Source organism: Magallana gigas, chromosome 9, assembly GCF_963853765.1.
Source record: "Magallana gigas chromosome 9, xbMagGiga1.1, whole genome shotgun sequence".
Taxonomy (NCBI): Eukaryota; Metazoa; Mollusca; class Bivalvia; order Ostreida; family Ostreidae; genus Magallana; species Magallana gigas.
Window position 1 is genome coordinate 4,405,873 of NC_088861.1, and position 16,598 is coordinate 4,422,470.

Genomic DNA, 16,598 nt, shown 5'->3' on the forward strand with positions numbered 1-16,598 from the left:
TGTCTCCAAGAAATAACTTATGAGATCCACTAGACAGAATCTTAAAAAGTTTTCTTTGAAGAGAAACATTAATAAATACGAGTAATTTATTTTCAAATTAATAAAATTCATGCTGAAGACAGCTATAATGAATTAATGATAAAATGGACAACAACAATGCATTGGGTGACAAAGAATTGTTTTTTTCTCATCATAACATGACATCACCCTAGTTTTTGACAAATGGAGACAAACTTAGATGAACATGAGAGAACGCCAATGTTATACATAATTTTCTTTCCTTAATATAATCAATATCAACAAGTTTTACTTGTTAATTTAACAAAATTTAGCCTGCATAGGCATCCAAAATACCTCAGAGTTAGCAATTTTTTTTGTTCAGGCTACCTGTTATACATTTGCAATTCTTGTACTTAACAAAGAAAACTACCAAGAGAACATAAATAAAGGTAACAATTTCACATCTAAGGAAATCTTATTAACTAAGTACATAAATGTGACCTTCACAGGTGAAGAAGAAAGTGCTTTTCCCTTTCAATTACTACAACACAATAGTATTAGATTAAATGTTATCACGTATTCCAGTGCTTTGTTTACCATAATGAAGGAATGAATGCCACTGCTATAAGTCAAATACATCACACTCTTACATTTTTACATGTACATGCATTAACTTTAAAGAAAAAGTAATAAATTCTGTTCATTAATACTCTTCTAAGAAGAAAAACATGTCAAGCGTGCTAGAGACTTTGGTTTTGTAGTTAATGCGACAGCTGCTGATTTTAACCTTGACCTTGTGGGTGGAGCTCTTCATTCCACCTCATCATACACTTCTTCCCCCTCCCCCTCCTTTTTCTCCTTGCCCTCGGTTTCCTGGCCTTTGTTGGCCTCAGGGACCCACAATCCGGAGTCTACACAGCGCTTCATGTGGTAGCGCGCCTCTTCCTCAGGCAGTTCCGTGATTGCCTTTTGTAGTGACGCAATGTCTTTAGATTCAAAACACTTCTGTAAGACCTGTCAAAATGTATCAAAATTAGTTTCAATTCAAGACAAACCATGCATGTAATCAAGCTGGGTTAGAGAACTACATCATACATGTACATGTAATCAAATGGTGCTAAAGAAGGCATTATGGTGAAACCCCACTCGATAGATGTCATCATTGATGGTTGTATATATAATGTATTGAAAATATGTATTAGGCACAACATTATTGTAGAGACCTTGAATCAATAGTATTGCATTTAAGTACCAGACCTATGTGTAATTTTCTGCATGTTTCTAACGTTTTGATTACCTACTACTGTACACTTAAAAATATTGTATTTGTACCTGCAAACTAGTATATATACAGTCATGTTCTTTTCACATAGTTGTGATAAAAATACTAAACACACTTAACGAGGCCGAGTACAGAACGAGTACGCACGCTTTCGCGCAGCGTTTTATTTGTATTGTGACGTCATCTTTTTGCTTGGTTGACGCCATGGCGTGATAGTTTCAACTGCAGATATTCAGCGAAATTTGTTGAAAATGGCTCGTTTAATGCGTAAAATTAATGTTATATTGTGAAATAAACATAAATGTCTCGAAGTATAAGCTATATTTGGGCTCGGGTCAAAAACGTGAAGAGGGTTCAGCAGGCCTAACCCTCTGTCACGTTTTCTTAACCCGCTAAATATAGCTTAATTCATATATTTCAAGACAGTAACCATGTATTTTATATTAATGAACCTTAATATGTGATGTTATATATTTCTTTATTACTAAAATATGTCTGAATGCTTTAATAATACTATAAAGAGCACTTTTTCCGCCTTTAAATAGCCATTATCTGACAAATCTGGGAAATTGGGCATACAAAAATCAACTTTGATAAGACCCCTGGAACAAACCAGGAGGTAAAAGTTTCTTTTTATTTGACCATTTGATGCCTTTTAGCAATAACTTTAATATGTAGAACAGAAAAGGAAATCACTAGGGCAGAAGTTTAAAAAAATGTGCAAAGTTGATACATTCAAGCGAAATCCCATAGGGTCCTATGTTAAAGATTAACAAACTTTGAAATGACCCCCTAAACAAACGGTGTGGTAAATGTCTTATTTTTTAATCTTAAAATAATAATTATATCAGTAGAAATTCAGGTAAAAAATTTTATTTAAAAATCTAGGGCAGAACAAATTAGACCCGGCCTCGTTAAAAGATACTTTTAATTTTGTAATAAGGTTTATTCTCTTGTTTAGTATTAGTATTTTTTCCTCCAAAATCTTATCTGTATCAGTTTATCGATAAAATAAAACAACTGTAATGTGTTTTTCACATAATTCTGAATTTAGAAATGTGTAATTATCTAAAACTTGCTTTACTTGAAAATGTATCAAAAACTGCAAAAATGGAAATTGGCTGAAGACGTGTACGGTATACATAAAGTATACATAATGAGGAGAGTAATTAGTTTAGAAATTATTTTTTGGACTTTTTAATTACACAGAGACATTCATAACATAGTATATACATCCCTGAATTACACAAGATGTCAAACTAATGATTTGAAGAGAAAAAGCATCACTTTAAATAAAACATTGCTGAGTAGGGACCCATTTTAACAGTTGTATGATGTCATAAAAGTTCAATGAGATTTCTTTAATTAAGATACACAATTCCTGTTCATATAGGCAATGCAAGAGAGACAACTGTTTTAACATGACTACCAATCTATGCCAACATAAACAATTTTTTTCTTCATTATGCAATTTTTTAATTCACTTAACATTAAATTTCAACTCGATTCCATGTCAATAGTGTAAGTGAAAGGACCTTAAGGTTGAATAACACATCGTCATAAAATGGCTGACCTCTTATCGAAACGACATTTTGTTTTATTAAAAGGATTTTATCGACGGTAACATATAACTATTAACCTCATAGCCGAGTGGATAAAGCATCGGGCTTTTGATCAGTATATATACCGAGATCGAATCCTGCAGGGGCTTTTTTTGTTACTTACTGAATTGATTTTTTTTAGATAATCATTTTTTATCCCTAATTTGCAAATTTTTCGCTTATTTGACATATGTATAGTTTATTTATCATTATACCTTTCATTCACAGGCACTTGTTTCTGAGAAAAAAAATTTACCCTATAGTATAATAATAACACAAGGTATCTAACTCCGAATGAGGTAAACCACCCCCTACCGTGTGTTGCAGTCGTTTTCGCTTTTATACGAAATGCAATGCAAAAGTGTTTAGTACCATTTTCTTCTACAATAAATTATCTAAACAACCATATATAGCATGCTTACTTTTGTTGTATTCTAATGTGCATAATCTGCGTCAAAACATGTTAGACTCCAATTGAACCGTAGGCACTGACATGATGGTATCGCAGAGAATAAACAAAATAAAATAACATGATTTAAAAAACATTTTCAGTGCCTAAAATTTGCAAAAAACTTATGATGTTTAAATAAAATAAAATATTGCAAAATAAACTTTTCGTTAATTAAATATGAATTGATGATCAGCCACTGCTAGCTGCTATTTTTAGCTCCTGGTGAATTCCAAGGTTTTCGGTATACCTCGGGAATTTTCCTTGCGTTGAAAGAAAGAAGAAGATAGATTTTGAAAACATTTCAGGCGGTAGAATTTGAAAACACAGTGAATTTTGCAATGGAGCATAAAGAAGGATTTTGTTCATGGTATGAATTAAATACAACATTAAACTATGAATTAAATGAATAACTATATATAGACAGCTTACACATATAAAGAAAAATACAAAAACAAAGACTTGTTTGGCATCCATGTTTTTCCTTCGAGGTTATAAATAACTCGTTCAGTTTTCCTGTGTAATTTTAGAAAAAGATTCCTAGCTAACCAGAATCCGATTTACTATTCTCTGCGATACCATCATGTCAGTGCCTACGGTTCAATTGGAGTCTATCATGTTTTGACGCAGATTATGCACATTAGAATACAACAAAAGTAAGCATGCTATATATGGTTGTTTAGATAATTTATTGTAGAAGAAAATGGTACTAAACACTTTTGCATTGATTTTCGTATAAAAGCGAAAACGACTGCAATACACGGGAGGGGGTGGTTTACCTCATTCGGAGTTAGATACCTTGTGTTATTATTATACTATAGAGGAATTTTTTTTCAGAAACAAGTGCCTGTGCTTTCATTATCAAATAATTTACAGTTAATTTGAGCGACTTTTTCCAGGTGTGTTATTCCACCTTAACTCCATCTACAGCATTCCTCAGTTTTTTTTTTGTTTTTTTTACAGGTGGCAAACTCTGTTCAATGACACTACACGACTCTAAAACATTGCACTATTCATTGTAAACAATCTTTGGTACAAATATTTTAAATTTCTCTCAATTAAATATGTGTATTAAATTGATTCTTTTACCTGCTATTTGTTTGTGATCATAAAAAAATATCAGTTTACTACAATAATCATGGTTATAATGAGGTGTTAAAAAAATCATTTATATGAGAGATGTATCTGCTATATCCTGTAATTTAATTTTAAGCTTCGTTAAAAAAAAAACTTTGTTTCTTGAATTTTGTTTGCTTGGATGGGTCTATTAACTTCTTGGGGTACGGTACACAACCAAACAAATTTATCAAGTTTGAACTTCCAGGGGTTGGTTCTGAGCCCCTCTTGAATCTGTGCATGCAATGGCTGTAGATTATAGAGGAGACTTACCTCTGGCAAACTCTCAAACACTTCCACCGGATCAAGCCCTCCAGGCCCTAACCTCTTCTGTCTCTCTTCCTATTCAAAAAGTCAAAAACAGGTTACACTTTCGAAAGAACTTTGGTCTAAAATACTTTTTTCCATACCCAAGATACTGTAAATCAACTTTTATTCTTGACGACTTTATTTTACGATTTACTATATAGACTTGGAGACTTATTGTTGCGACCAAGCCTAACCCTCGCCCATTTTGATTTAACAGCCATATGGCAAGGCCTAGATCGCAAGGAGAAATATTCGCGATGATAAGGGTCTTGCAAAACTAGCAAAATTTTTTCGCCTGTAAATAAAAGTCGGTTTACAGTATATCATTACAGTTCTGAGGACTATAAGCCTAAGTCTTTATTTAGATTAAGATCAACCTTATCCATAAGGTATTCTTAAACGATGATTTGTCTCCGTGATAAAATACTCTACCTCTTCATATTCCTCCATAGCTTTCTGTAGTTTTTCTTTCGCTCTCTTGGTAATTCTTTCTTTGAAAGCATCCAGTTCACTGTTAAATGCCTCCATGTACTGCTTTTCCCCCAGCTTTATTCTACAGATTCGCAAATAAAAAAAGAACATTTAAGCAAAACTCAATAGTTATTCAATTGCACAACTCTTTTGCTATTCCTTAAGTTTATTCCATTGATCTAGTTGGCATTCACCATCTCAATCAAGATCACAGGACATTTTATCAATTAGATTTAAAAGCTATGAACATTCACCTTGAGAAGAAAGGTCGAACACAGCTGCGTGGATCCACATCCATCTGTTTTGCGAGCTCCATGATGAAGTTCATCACTATTGTTTGGTGAGCCACATGATTCATCAGGTCATTTTTCTGTAATTATAAAAGGAAGGAAATAAATTGAAACAAAGGAATCGTTTGCAACTATAAATGTTCAAATTTTGTTTCAATGATCAACTAAAATCATGCCATTTTCTGACTGTCGTGTATCTAATTACAGATACTTGTTTACTCTGACTGAATATACTAGGTCAAATAGAATAACTGTGGAATCATTAAAATTCGTGGGGGCCAACTTTCGTGGATTGCTTAAATTTTATAGGTTTGTGGGGATGTAATTTTGTGAATTTTCTGATATTTACAAAAGGAAATATGACTTTATAACCCTTATTCTTTAATTTGTGGAGGATGTTAATTCATGGTTAAGAGGTATCCACAAATTCCACAAAAATTGAGCCACAACGAAATCTACCGATTCCACAGTAATTTTTCAGGCACTGCTGTATCACTTTAATGCCACATTGAAAAGGGGAATAACTCAACTTTTATTTTGGAAAAAATATTGATTATGCTCCTTTAAAATTCTTGCAGTAAAAATAAGATACACACTGTCACACTACATTTTGGTCTGAAAAAGATTAATTTTTTGGCCCTATTCATTGAATCTTACCTCCTCCATGGCCAGATCTATACACCAGATGACAAGAACATTTGCAGTTTCCTCGCACACAAGCTCTGGATGGTCCAGTAAAAACTGCTGGCTGTCCTCATATCGACGCAGCATCCCAAATTTCTTGGCTTCTGCTTTATGCTTCTCCACAAATTCTGCCTGTAAATTGTTCAATTAAATTTGAATCAGATTCACACACAGGAAAACTAATAAATCATCATTTGATATGATAATTCATGTAATGATAAGCTTAAAGGTATCAACCTTTATATATATAAGAACCTCACTTTTCAATGGTTGATATCAAATTTACAGAACAGGAATCATTAGAATTCATTAATTCCTGAATGATAAAACAGACTTAACAGATTAATTGTAAAATCCTTCTGTTTTATTTACATTTTTACCTTTTAACATATATTTACCACAATTTCCGACTTTACAGCTGGGGCTGGCAAGGGCGATTAATTAAAAGATTTTCAACAGCTAGTAAAGTAACATCATCAGTAGTGATATGTGTTTTTAGGCATTAAATATCATCACAGAATGTTTAACAAATTAGAATAATAAGTCCAAAACTAGTGCACATTGTTGAGAGCCATAAATTGCTAGTATTTGTATGTAAGGAGCTGTAGTTTTGCTGCCTGTCATTCCCTATCAAGTACAGCTATATATAGAGTTCTGTAGCTAAATCATGCAAAAACATATTGACTTACATGTTTTTTACTTTTCTCTTCTTCTGTTAATTCTTTCTTTGGTGCTGGTTTGTTAATCACCTGACGATCAAAATTTAACATTTAATGCAAGCAGTAATTTTTCTTTAATCTTTCCAAGCTTTACAGAACTACAATAATGTGGATTATATATAATATTCATATACAAACTGTTTTGGATTTTCCATCATGGCAAATTGTGTCAATATTTAAGGGAGTTAACTGGAAGTAAAAAGAAGTAAGGTATGTTAATTGAATATAAATTTATATGATACAAAATTTAGCTGAAAACAAAAACTAGACTATGCAAAATATTTAAGTTAAAATACAGTAAAAGTATCAAACAAAAACCTACTTGATCTTTCTTTTTTAATTCAGCTTCTTTTTCTTTCCATTTCCTTTCCTGTTCCTCCAGTTCTGAGAGTTTTGTCTTTGCAATTTGTGCTTCTTGGTCATTATTCTAAAGAAATAAAACAGTCTCATAAAAACATTAGAGTATCAACAAATTTCTTTACCGACAAGTGGTTCTATACATCTGTGCAATATAGTCTAAAGGCTAAGATATTCATCCTAGATTTCATATGACAGATTTATCAAAGAAATTAAACCTCCAAAAAAAATTTTTTTACCAGATATATCTGTTAAAATGTGTTGACAGCAAAGTGTAGCTTTTATTGCAAACAATTAAGAATCAAACACAAACCCAAGAAACAGTAACAGTACATGAAAATTGAATCCCTGCAAAATTATGGTATGAAATAGCTAGTTGACAATTCTAAGTCCAGAACATTTTTGTTTCTACACTACGCAAAAAATGGTTCTGCTTTCAACTTCTAGTAATATTTCTTTTAAATACTTTTAGTGCATATACAGAATAATTCTAAACTCACCAGATCTGCTGCTTTTAATTTCTGTTTAATTTCATTCATCTTTTGCTGGTGTCTATAGGGTAAAAATTAAAATTCATTTTCTAACAGTGTTAGCATGAATCAGTCATAGAATTTAAAAAAAAAAAAATTTTGCAAAAAAGACAGGGATAGCTTGTAATGAAAAGAAATTCTTACTCTTTGTAACCTTTCTCAAACTCCTCTTTTTCTTTCTTGGACTGCTCCATTCTCTCCACCCTGGCTTGATGTCGCCACTTATAGAGACTGGCTGTGTCAACATTTGGATGAGTGTCATCTTCATCATCCGAGATCTGTAAAATGAAGCTTAATTAGTGTATAAAATGAAATCATCATCATTACTGGTACCTGCAACCTACTGCAAACCAACTATTATTAGCGATGATTAAATTTCGTGATGAACTGATTTGTGGTGACTAATTTTTGCAATTAAGCCTCATCCACACCTGTTTTTTATTACAACAATATGGCAAATGCTGGCCAGCTGCAAGAAATAAAAGCGACTATGAGGCTCTCGCAAACCTTGCAAAAATTTCTTGCAGGCAAGTAAAAGTTGATTTACATATACGGTACCTATTTCATCCAAGAGTCAAGATTATCCACATGTATTTTCTCTTGACGGTGTTGTATGATATTAATGCAATTGAAAATGATCTTTACTGATGTAGGTCAAAAGCTCAATTGTGATTATATATGATAAGATTAGGTTAATAAGTATCAAGTAATGTCAGAGTACTTGCTCTTGTAATAAACATGATTTGCTTAAATTTTTTTTAAGAACAACATAATTCGAAATGATTCCCATTTGGTTGGTAAAATGTGGGGACCAAACAGGTGTTTAACCACCAACTAGCAGTGAAATCATCAGTGCTAGTGGTCTTTGCTTAACAACGCTGCAACAAGCCTCTGAATTTCTATCAACAAGCTGTTAAATGTACGGAAGAAAAAGATATATGTACACTCTATCTAGAATTTCTATCAATTAGCCATTAAATATATTAAATTCATGGGAAGAGAAGGATATATACCCTCTCTCTTTTTATATAATTAACGGCTTACTGATAGAAATTCAGAGGCCTGTGGCTTACCCAGATAAGTAAGAGTTTATAATCGGTTGATCATAAAGAACTAAAGAGACCAAAGGCAAGCAACTACCAAGTTAGTCCGAAATATCTGACGTTTTTCTGGCTTTTTTAACGATTTTGATATTTACTTGCCAGGAAAACGTCAGAACCCGCGCCATTACGAAAACTGGAAATTTCGCCGCCTCCAACCACAGGGGCATCATATCCGCTCTACACTCTATGATATATATATAATAATACACAAGGGAAGAATCGAAAGTAGGACACGATTTGTAAACAATGTCAAAAAACAACTTACTTCACAAAAGTTACGCAAATCCTCGCACACAATGTTGCAAATGTTGTGAAAAAACACGTTCACACTCAAATATTCCTAATAAACTCGGTAAAAAGCGTTTTTATCCCATTAAAATTGCTGTCTGCTGCAGAAACCCAATCTCTTCGCCCAAGAAAAGATTACTCTGTACTTTCTCTCTCTATATGTTCAGTAATGATAGTAGAAATTTCGGCGGTAAACTGTAAAATGTCGGGGGAAATTTTTGTCGTATATGTTACTACCGTAAGCATAATAAGTTAACATTCGTTCCAGATATTTGGCATGTACTTTAATTTAATAGCGTAATTTAATATGCAATTGTTTAAAAACAAATTAATATATTTCATTGGCGGATCCAGAGGGGGGGTTCCGGGGGTCGGAACCCCCCATTTCTCTGGGACATATGAATGTTTTTGAAAACGTTCAATGCCTATTTAAAGGCAATTTTTCCCATTTATAATAGAAATACTGTAATTATCTCAAAGAAATGCTTTTAAAATTGCTTATTTAAAGAATTTCGTACTGCGTCCTATAATTTTGTTATATGAAAAAACCCTATCGATTTTTTTATCGAAATAAAGTATATTGTAATCCCCTTTTTTCTGGCAAGTAAATATCAAAATCGTTAAAAAAGCCAGAAAAACGTCAGATATTTCGGATTACTACCAAGTATGCAATATCCAGAAAAATCAATTTTCATGGAACACGTAAACAAATTTTATTAAGACTTTTTTTTTTTTAATATTTTGCAAACTATATGAATCTATTGTTTTCTGGAACATTCTTTCATACAATGATACACAGATGTAAAACAACGTAATTTCTTCTTTCTCAAACTTTATTCGAAGACAAAAATGAATTTGTCATAGATATAAAATGTTAATTTTTCTATTTACCTCAATGTGGTCCCATTTACTGTAATTGATCGTTGTCATGATGTAAAATTTCGTAAGCTAAGATCAACTCAAGTTTTTTTTCCAGAAACAGCAGTTGATCAGGAAGTTGATGATCTGCAATTCCGAGCCCGATTTGAAAAAAATCTGATAAAAGCCGTTAATTCAAATTGAAATATCTTTTACTTAATGCATATTTTAAAATGAAAATATATTCCTTTAACGTTATATATTTATAAAATGAAGTAAAAATCAATGAAAGAAACCATTACATAATTTTTGAAGGCTCGGGTTCATGCTAAAGGTATTGGAGAACCAGTTTAAAATCACGCCATGGCGTCGACGTTCATTCCTCAAACATGGGAAATGTATGATATGTTTCAAGCCCTGTTGCAGGCTCCCTCATATCATCTTTTCTTCGAAGCATTGCTTATCATATGGATTTTCAAGCTGTTGTTTTTCTCTAAAGCCTACGCCCCAGAATCCGTCCTAACCGAAAAGGAAAAGGAGGAGTTGATTGCAGAATGGCAGCCGGAACCTCTAGCTCCCGAAATTCCAGACGACCACCCTGTTTTAATGGCGATGGAAAATAACATTATTACAGGGAAACCAGGAAAATATGTAACCATTAATGGAAAATCTTGTGTTAACATGGCTACATTAAACTTTCTTGGTATGGCAGGGAACCCATCTGTAGAGGCAGAGGCCATCAAAACTCTGAAAAAGTATGGAGTGGGATCGTGTGGACCCAGAGGTTTCTATGGCACAATGGACGTCCATTTAGAACTTGAAGACAAAATAGCAAAGTTCATGAATTGTGAGGAAGCTATATTATATGCCTTTGGCTTTGCGACCATAGCGAGTGCTATCCCAGCTTACTCGAAACGTGGAGATGTAATATTTGCTGATGAGGGAGTATGCTTTGCTATACAGAAAGGACTGGTTGCCTCAAGAAGCAAAATAAAGTGGTTCAAACACAACGATATGGAGGATCTGGAGCGTCTACTTATTGAACAAGCAAAGGAGGACAAGAAAAACCCTAAGAAAGCCAAAGTGACCAGAAGATTTCTTGTTGTGGAAGGACTCTACATTAACTATGGTGACTTATGTCCACTTCCAAAATTAGTTGAACTCAAGTGGAAGTATAAAGTCCGCCTTTTTCTGGAAGAAAGTTTGTCATTTGGCATTCTTGGTAGCAATGGGAAAGGTGTAACAGAACACTACAATATCTCTCCAGATGATATTGACTTGATTGCGGCCTCATTAGAAAATGCTATTGGATCAACAGGAGGCTTTTGCTGTGGGAAGAAATATATTGTGGACCATCAACGTTTGTCAGGACTTGGATATTGCTTCTCAGCTTCTTTACCTCCCATGTTAGCAACTGCAGCTATCGAGTCCCTGCGTTTGATTGATGAAAAACCAGGCATGCTTGTTGAATTGCGCGAAAACTGTGAAAAAATCCACAGCAAGCTGAGCGATATAAATGGAACCGTCATTGTAGGGGAACCTATTTCCCCAGTCAAGCACATTAGACTTGCAGAGCCAAGTACTGACAGGGACTTTGATGTGCAGACTCTGCAGAAGATAGCCGATCTCTCGAGAGACAACAAAGTTGCTGTGACGTTGGCTCGCTACTTAGAAGAGGAGGAACATAAACTTCCATTGCCAAGCATCCGGATATCTGTGAACAACCAGCTTTCAGATGAAGAAATTGACACTGTCTTCACTACACTAAGTGAAGCGTTTCAGAAAATCATCACTCATTAATGTGAAGTGCGAACAAATATCTATTGTCAGAAATATTAGGGAACAGTATTTATTTGATACTTTCTTATTGTAAAGGGTAATTGGTACACAAATCATCTTGTCTTAGACTAGGTCTTGTACAAGTATGTATATCTTAGTAGTGCTGAAACGAATGTTCGAATATTCGCGAATAAATAGTAAATTTCTAATATTCGAATGTATATTTAGCATTCGAATATTCGATCACATGTTAAACACCCATATCAAGCACTGTAAACTATGCAGCATCATGTTATTTCATTTTACTCGGAACGAAAGTAAATATAAAGCCATCTATGACTGCCATGCTTGTTACCGTCTTCCTTGGAAGACGGTATAAAGAGTTGAAATAATTTACAGTCTCCGGGTTGTGCACTTCCTTTCCTTTGTGATTGGTAGAAAATACATGATGTGAAAATTTACATTTATTTCATTGGTTGAAATACTGTCCGGCGCAAGGGAGACAATTTTCTGATGATCTTTTTCATGTACGACTTAACAAATTTCGTAGATTTCAAATCTTAAAAAGTGAGAAAACGAAAAAGCAATACAAAATTGCTATGAATGAAATTCAGCCTTTGGTTTTCATGTCCAACTAGGTGGAAGTAATATTCTATAATATCTTTTGAAATTATTTGTTTTTCTTTTAGCATTGTTTATTCAAACATTTATACAAAATTAAAAAAAATTGTTGTGGTATGTCTAATATCGGTTAAGTTATTTGCACCTTAGATAGATAAACGCAGTGGGATAACTTTGATTTTATAAAAATAATACGAGTCTGCGACCCTACCTAAGATCTCTTTTACCATATTTTTCGATCACAACTTACAAGCTCGGGTACGCAGTTCTCAATTTTAGACACGAAGGCTTAAACGACACAAGACATAAAATGTTTCACTCGCCATGCTATGTTGAGGAAGGTGACATTTATATAAAAAGAATTAAACTGTCTTTGATAACTAATTGCTGTTTAGGGTTTGTTCTAAAGACGGTAAGCTTTTTTAAAAAAGCTAAACTTGGTAGAGTCTATTACTTAACCCAGTAATAGACTCTTCCGCCATGCGTGTTTACCTTGAAAGTAAAAGCAGGGTTTACATCGAACGGAGACAAACATTCTGGATTTTTCAATTCATGTCAGACGCTGAAGAAAAAAATTGCTTAACTGTTTGAACGAGTGTGAGCTACGGAGAGTTAGTATCGAAAGGTACATCGAAAGCTTTTTTTAAAAGATACAAACTATCTTTTGTAGTTCCCGAGATCAACTCTGGACAAAAGACCCCCCAACATGTACCTCGATATAATTTGTTTTTTTTTTAAATAAACAGAACATTTCCGGAGTTATGAGCGTTATCAGTTTTCTGTTTAATACTATATAAAACATTGCGGAAATATTTGGACTGACTTACGAAGTTACGTATCGGTCTCATCCAGGAGTCAGGACTGCAGTATATTATTAAAGAAGTAATAAATCTTTTGATTGTAGTTGACGGAAATTTTTTAAAAATCAGTAACGTTATATTATTATTTGCTTAAAAATTAAATGCGCACCCAATTCAATGGATACTCATGCATTAAGTGTCAACTTCGAACTGACATGTTTAAGCAGTCTACACATACACCCACTTAGTAATACAAACTATCATAAATGCTTAATACATTGTCTATGACGTCTACGAATATTCGAATACGAATCGAATAGCACTCACGAATATTCGAATACTGATTTATGGTATTCGTTTCAGCACTATATCTTAGATAATTTTCTGTTTAAGGTGTTTGACATTACACATTTTCTTTTGGCCGTAAGAACATTTAAAGTAAATGCATGTGTTTAAATTTGTAATTTTTTTAACAAATTGTAATGTCAAATGCCGCAAATACCGGTAGAAATGTGTCAATACACTATTAACAAGTTAAGTCTTCATAGGGCATTTATCTTGTATGTTCCAAAGGTGAGAGTTTTGTCTGCTGAGATTTGTTCACTTGAATGTTAATTTAGGATCAATCATTGTGTAAGAATTTTTAGATTTTGGTGAATTTTTATTTGAATGTTACTTGTCATCTATTGCTTTTTTCTACATAAGTTTGTTGCTTTGAACAATATTTTGACAGACGTTGTATGCTAGTTTTTTTTATGGGATTGAATGAACAAAGGTGTTGCCAGAAAGCTTTACACATAAATTTAATTACTAGATGTTAAAACTGTGATATATATACACCCAAATATTTTTAACTAACACATCATAATGGTCATTGATAATAAGTAACATGTTTTTGTTTTCATCTCTCATTTTAAAGTGTTGAACAATAAAATGAATTGAAAAATGTCCAATTTTATTCAGTTAAAATGAACTTTTTGGTGATCCCAAAAATCATGGTTTTTTTTTTAAAACTACATATGTATTAAAGGATTTAAATCATCAGAGTTTAAAATGGCTTTCCTTTAAAATACTGTACGTGTTTCTTAAGATAATCTCTATTAATTTATATTGCGTCCAAGTGAATTTTGCCTTCAATGCATTGACATTGTTATAATAAATTTATAAAAACATGAACCACTGTATAATCTATAAGCATGTGATTTATTTATTTGAATAAAAGCATTATAAAAAAACAAAGTTCTCATGTAAATTGTAAGTGCGCAAAAATCAAGCATACTGTGCTTGTCATGCAATATATTGTAAAATAGCTATATAAATACATGTACCTGTTGTTATTATTACACAAAACTAAACAATCTGGACAAGCATTTGATGGCAGTTGATATGAAGTTACAAATATAAGATACAGATAAAAAGCTATACTCGTACCCGTTGCAATTCTATACACCAAGAATATTATAATAAGATATAAACTCAATAGTTCCTTGTATGGATTACTATATAATGTGTTCCAAGTTATTGTTTTTAAAAGAAAATACACATACCAATTGAAAACAAGAAAAAGGATTAATTCCAAGATTTCTTCATTGACATTTTATCTACTTTTACCAAGGAAGTCCACACAAACAAAATACAACTTCTTGCGAAAAATCTAAGTTTATACTGGGGAAAATCTGACATCTTTTTGGGAGTCCATTTGGAACACCTTGCACAATTTTTTAATGTTATCATCCAGGTACTTTCATGTCACTTGCAATGCATAATCCCGATAAACTTTTTAGCTGTGTATGTAATCAGATGGGGAGTTCCAAAGGAGAAATTTTGGGGTTTTTTTTATAGTTGTATTAAATGAACATTGTTGAAAAAATATTTCTAAAATTAATTCTGAATAATTGAAGAAAATGGACTGCATGTTTAATATCTTGAGACAGAGTTAAGGGATCACAAAGATTTACAATAGCATTGTGGCACACCAGATAACATGATGAAGTATTTCTAAAATATATTAAAATTTTGATAAAATGCTTGTTATTTACATGTACAAAGATACAAGATAAATTAAAAGTGCATTTTATAGCAGGAATTATATAAAAGCTTTAACTTGTTAATTCATACTCTGGACAATTACTGTACCAGTTTATTAAACTAACTTATGACTATGGTATACAGAATTCAGCAAACGATGACATCACAAAGTTTGGAATGGCATCAGGGTAGTCCTTCAAATCCTTCATGGTGTTAGCTCCTGTCAACACAAGAACAGAATCAATATCAACATTGTTCGCAAATCTAATGTCTGCTTTCAAGCTGTCCCCGACAAACAGGGTTCTTTTGGGGTTTGTCTTTGGGAATTTTTCCATGATGCAGTCAAACATCAGGGTGTGAGGCTTGCCTACAACTGTGGGCTTTCGTTTTGAGGCTGCAACCACTGACTGAATTAGACTCCCTGTGGTTGGCTGCATCCTGTTCGGGGCAATTTTCACAGCAATTTCTACATCATTGGTTGCAACAAAATGACAGTTAGGATCCATCAGGTAGCTTGCTGCTTTGTAGATTTTGTTGTAATGGAAGTCCTTGTCAAAGCCCATCAACACTGCCTGGACGTTTTCTCTGAATTCCATATTTAGGAGGTTTTCAACAAGCAAACTGGAGACATCTGGATCTGGTCCAAAACCGAAATGCTGCAGTCCAAATTTATTCAACTCGTCTTCCATTCCATGTGTCCCTAAAACGTAAACCTGCCCCGTCACATTCAGCATCTCTTTCAGGTAAAGAGCTGCTGCATATGCCACCCCAAAAACATGATCTTCCTCTGCCTCAAACCCTTGAGACTTAAATTTATTTAAGTAATGAGAATTAGAATGGAAACTATTGTTGGTCACAAACAAAATTTCTTTTCCTTGCTTTCTCAAGAATTCTATTGCTTTTGGAGTTCCTGGAATAGAGCTGTAGTGATCTGTTCCCCAAAGGGTGCCATCCATATCCAACAGATACGTGTCGTAAGAATCGATTATCTCCTTCACTTTGGACGAATCTGTCACTGCTTTGGTTTCTTTTTCTCGTGACAAATGGGCGCTTCCGTAATTTCTCCATGGGATATTTCTGGAAAAGTTTCTACTTTTAATTCCAGACAATGAGCATGTATTGATGTTTCTGTATAATGCCCTTAACGTGTATGAAAACATTTTCAATTCAGGAATTGTAACTTTTAGCACACGAATTGTGATTCAACCAGAAAACCTCTCCTTTATCAGTCTGGTTCTCTCATAACATTGACACAAGTTCCTCCATGTGATTTTCTATTTATAGTTTGCACGACCTTCACCTTATCATGTTAGT

At 33.4% G+C, this 16,598-nt stretch overlaps 3 protein-coding genes across 3 annotated transcripts; 1 reads left to right on the top strand and 2 right to left on the bottom strand.

Moving 5' to 3' along the window:
* Nucleotides 1-68: 68 nt before the first annotated feature.
* Nucleotides 69-10,209, bottom strand: LOC105317959 (hsp90 co-chaperone Cdc37). The gene is made up of 11 exons (XM_034476954.2): nt 10,090-10,209; nt 7,952-8,085; nt 7,778-7,829; nt 7,243-7,347; nt 7,059-7,109; nt 6,891-6,950; nt 6,175-6,333; nt 5,482-5,597; nt 5,189-5,309; nt 4,721-4,789; nt 69-1,014 (listed from the first exon to the last, which is right to left on the bottom strand). The coding sequence occupies exons 1-11, from the start codon at nt 10,126-10,128 to the stop codon at nt 811-813; spliced, it is 1,110 nt and encodes a 369-aa protein (XP_034332845.1). The 5' UTR covers nt 10,129-10,209; the 3' UTR covers nt 69-810.
* A 243-nt stretch (nt 10,210-10,452) lies between these two features.
* LOC105324314 (serine palmitoyltransferase 1-like) lies at nt 10,453-11,856 on the top strand. The gene is given in 1 exon segment (NM_001308844.1): nt 10,453-11,856. A coding segment is annotated over 1 exon segment (1,404 nt).
* Nucleotides 11,857-13,992: 2,136 nt separating this feature from the next.
* Nucleotides 13,993-16,579, bottom strand: LOC105324313 (uncharacterized). The gene has a single exon (XM_011423379.4). The coding sequence runs from the start codon at nt 16,442-16,444 to the stop codon at nt 15,416-15,418; it is 1,029 nt and encodes a 342-aa protein (XP_011421681.2). The 5' UTR covers nt 16,445-16,579; the 3' UTR covers nt 13,993-15,415.
* Between the last annotated feature and the right edge of the window lie 19 nt (nt 16,580-16,598).

Coding starts and splice junctions, on each gene's coding strand:
- LOC105324313 (XM_011423379.4), bottom strand. CDS start 16,444: ATGTTTTCATACACGTTAAGGGCATTATACAGAAACATCAATACATGC.
- LOC105317959 (XM_034476954.2), bottom strand. CDS start 10,128: ATGACAACGATCAATTACAGTAAATGGGACCACATTGAG. Junction 7,110..7,242: donor AATTAAAAAAGAAAGATCAA/GTAGGTTTTTGT, acceptor TTTTACTTCCAG/TTAACTCCCTTAAATATTGA. Junction 6,334..6,890: donor AAGAGAAAAGTAAAAAACAT/GTAAGTCAATAT, acceptor AACAATTTACAG/GCAGAATTTGTGGAGAAGCA.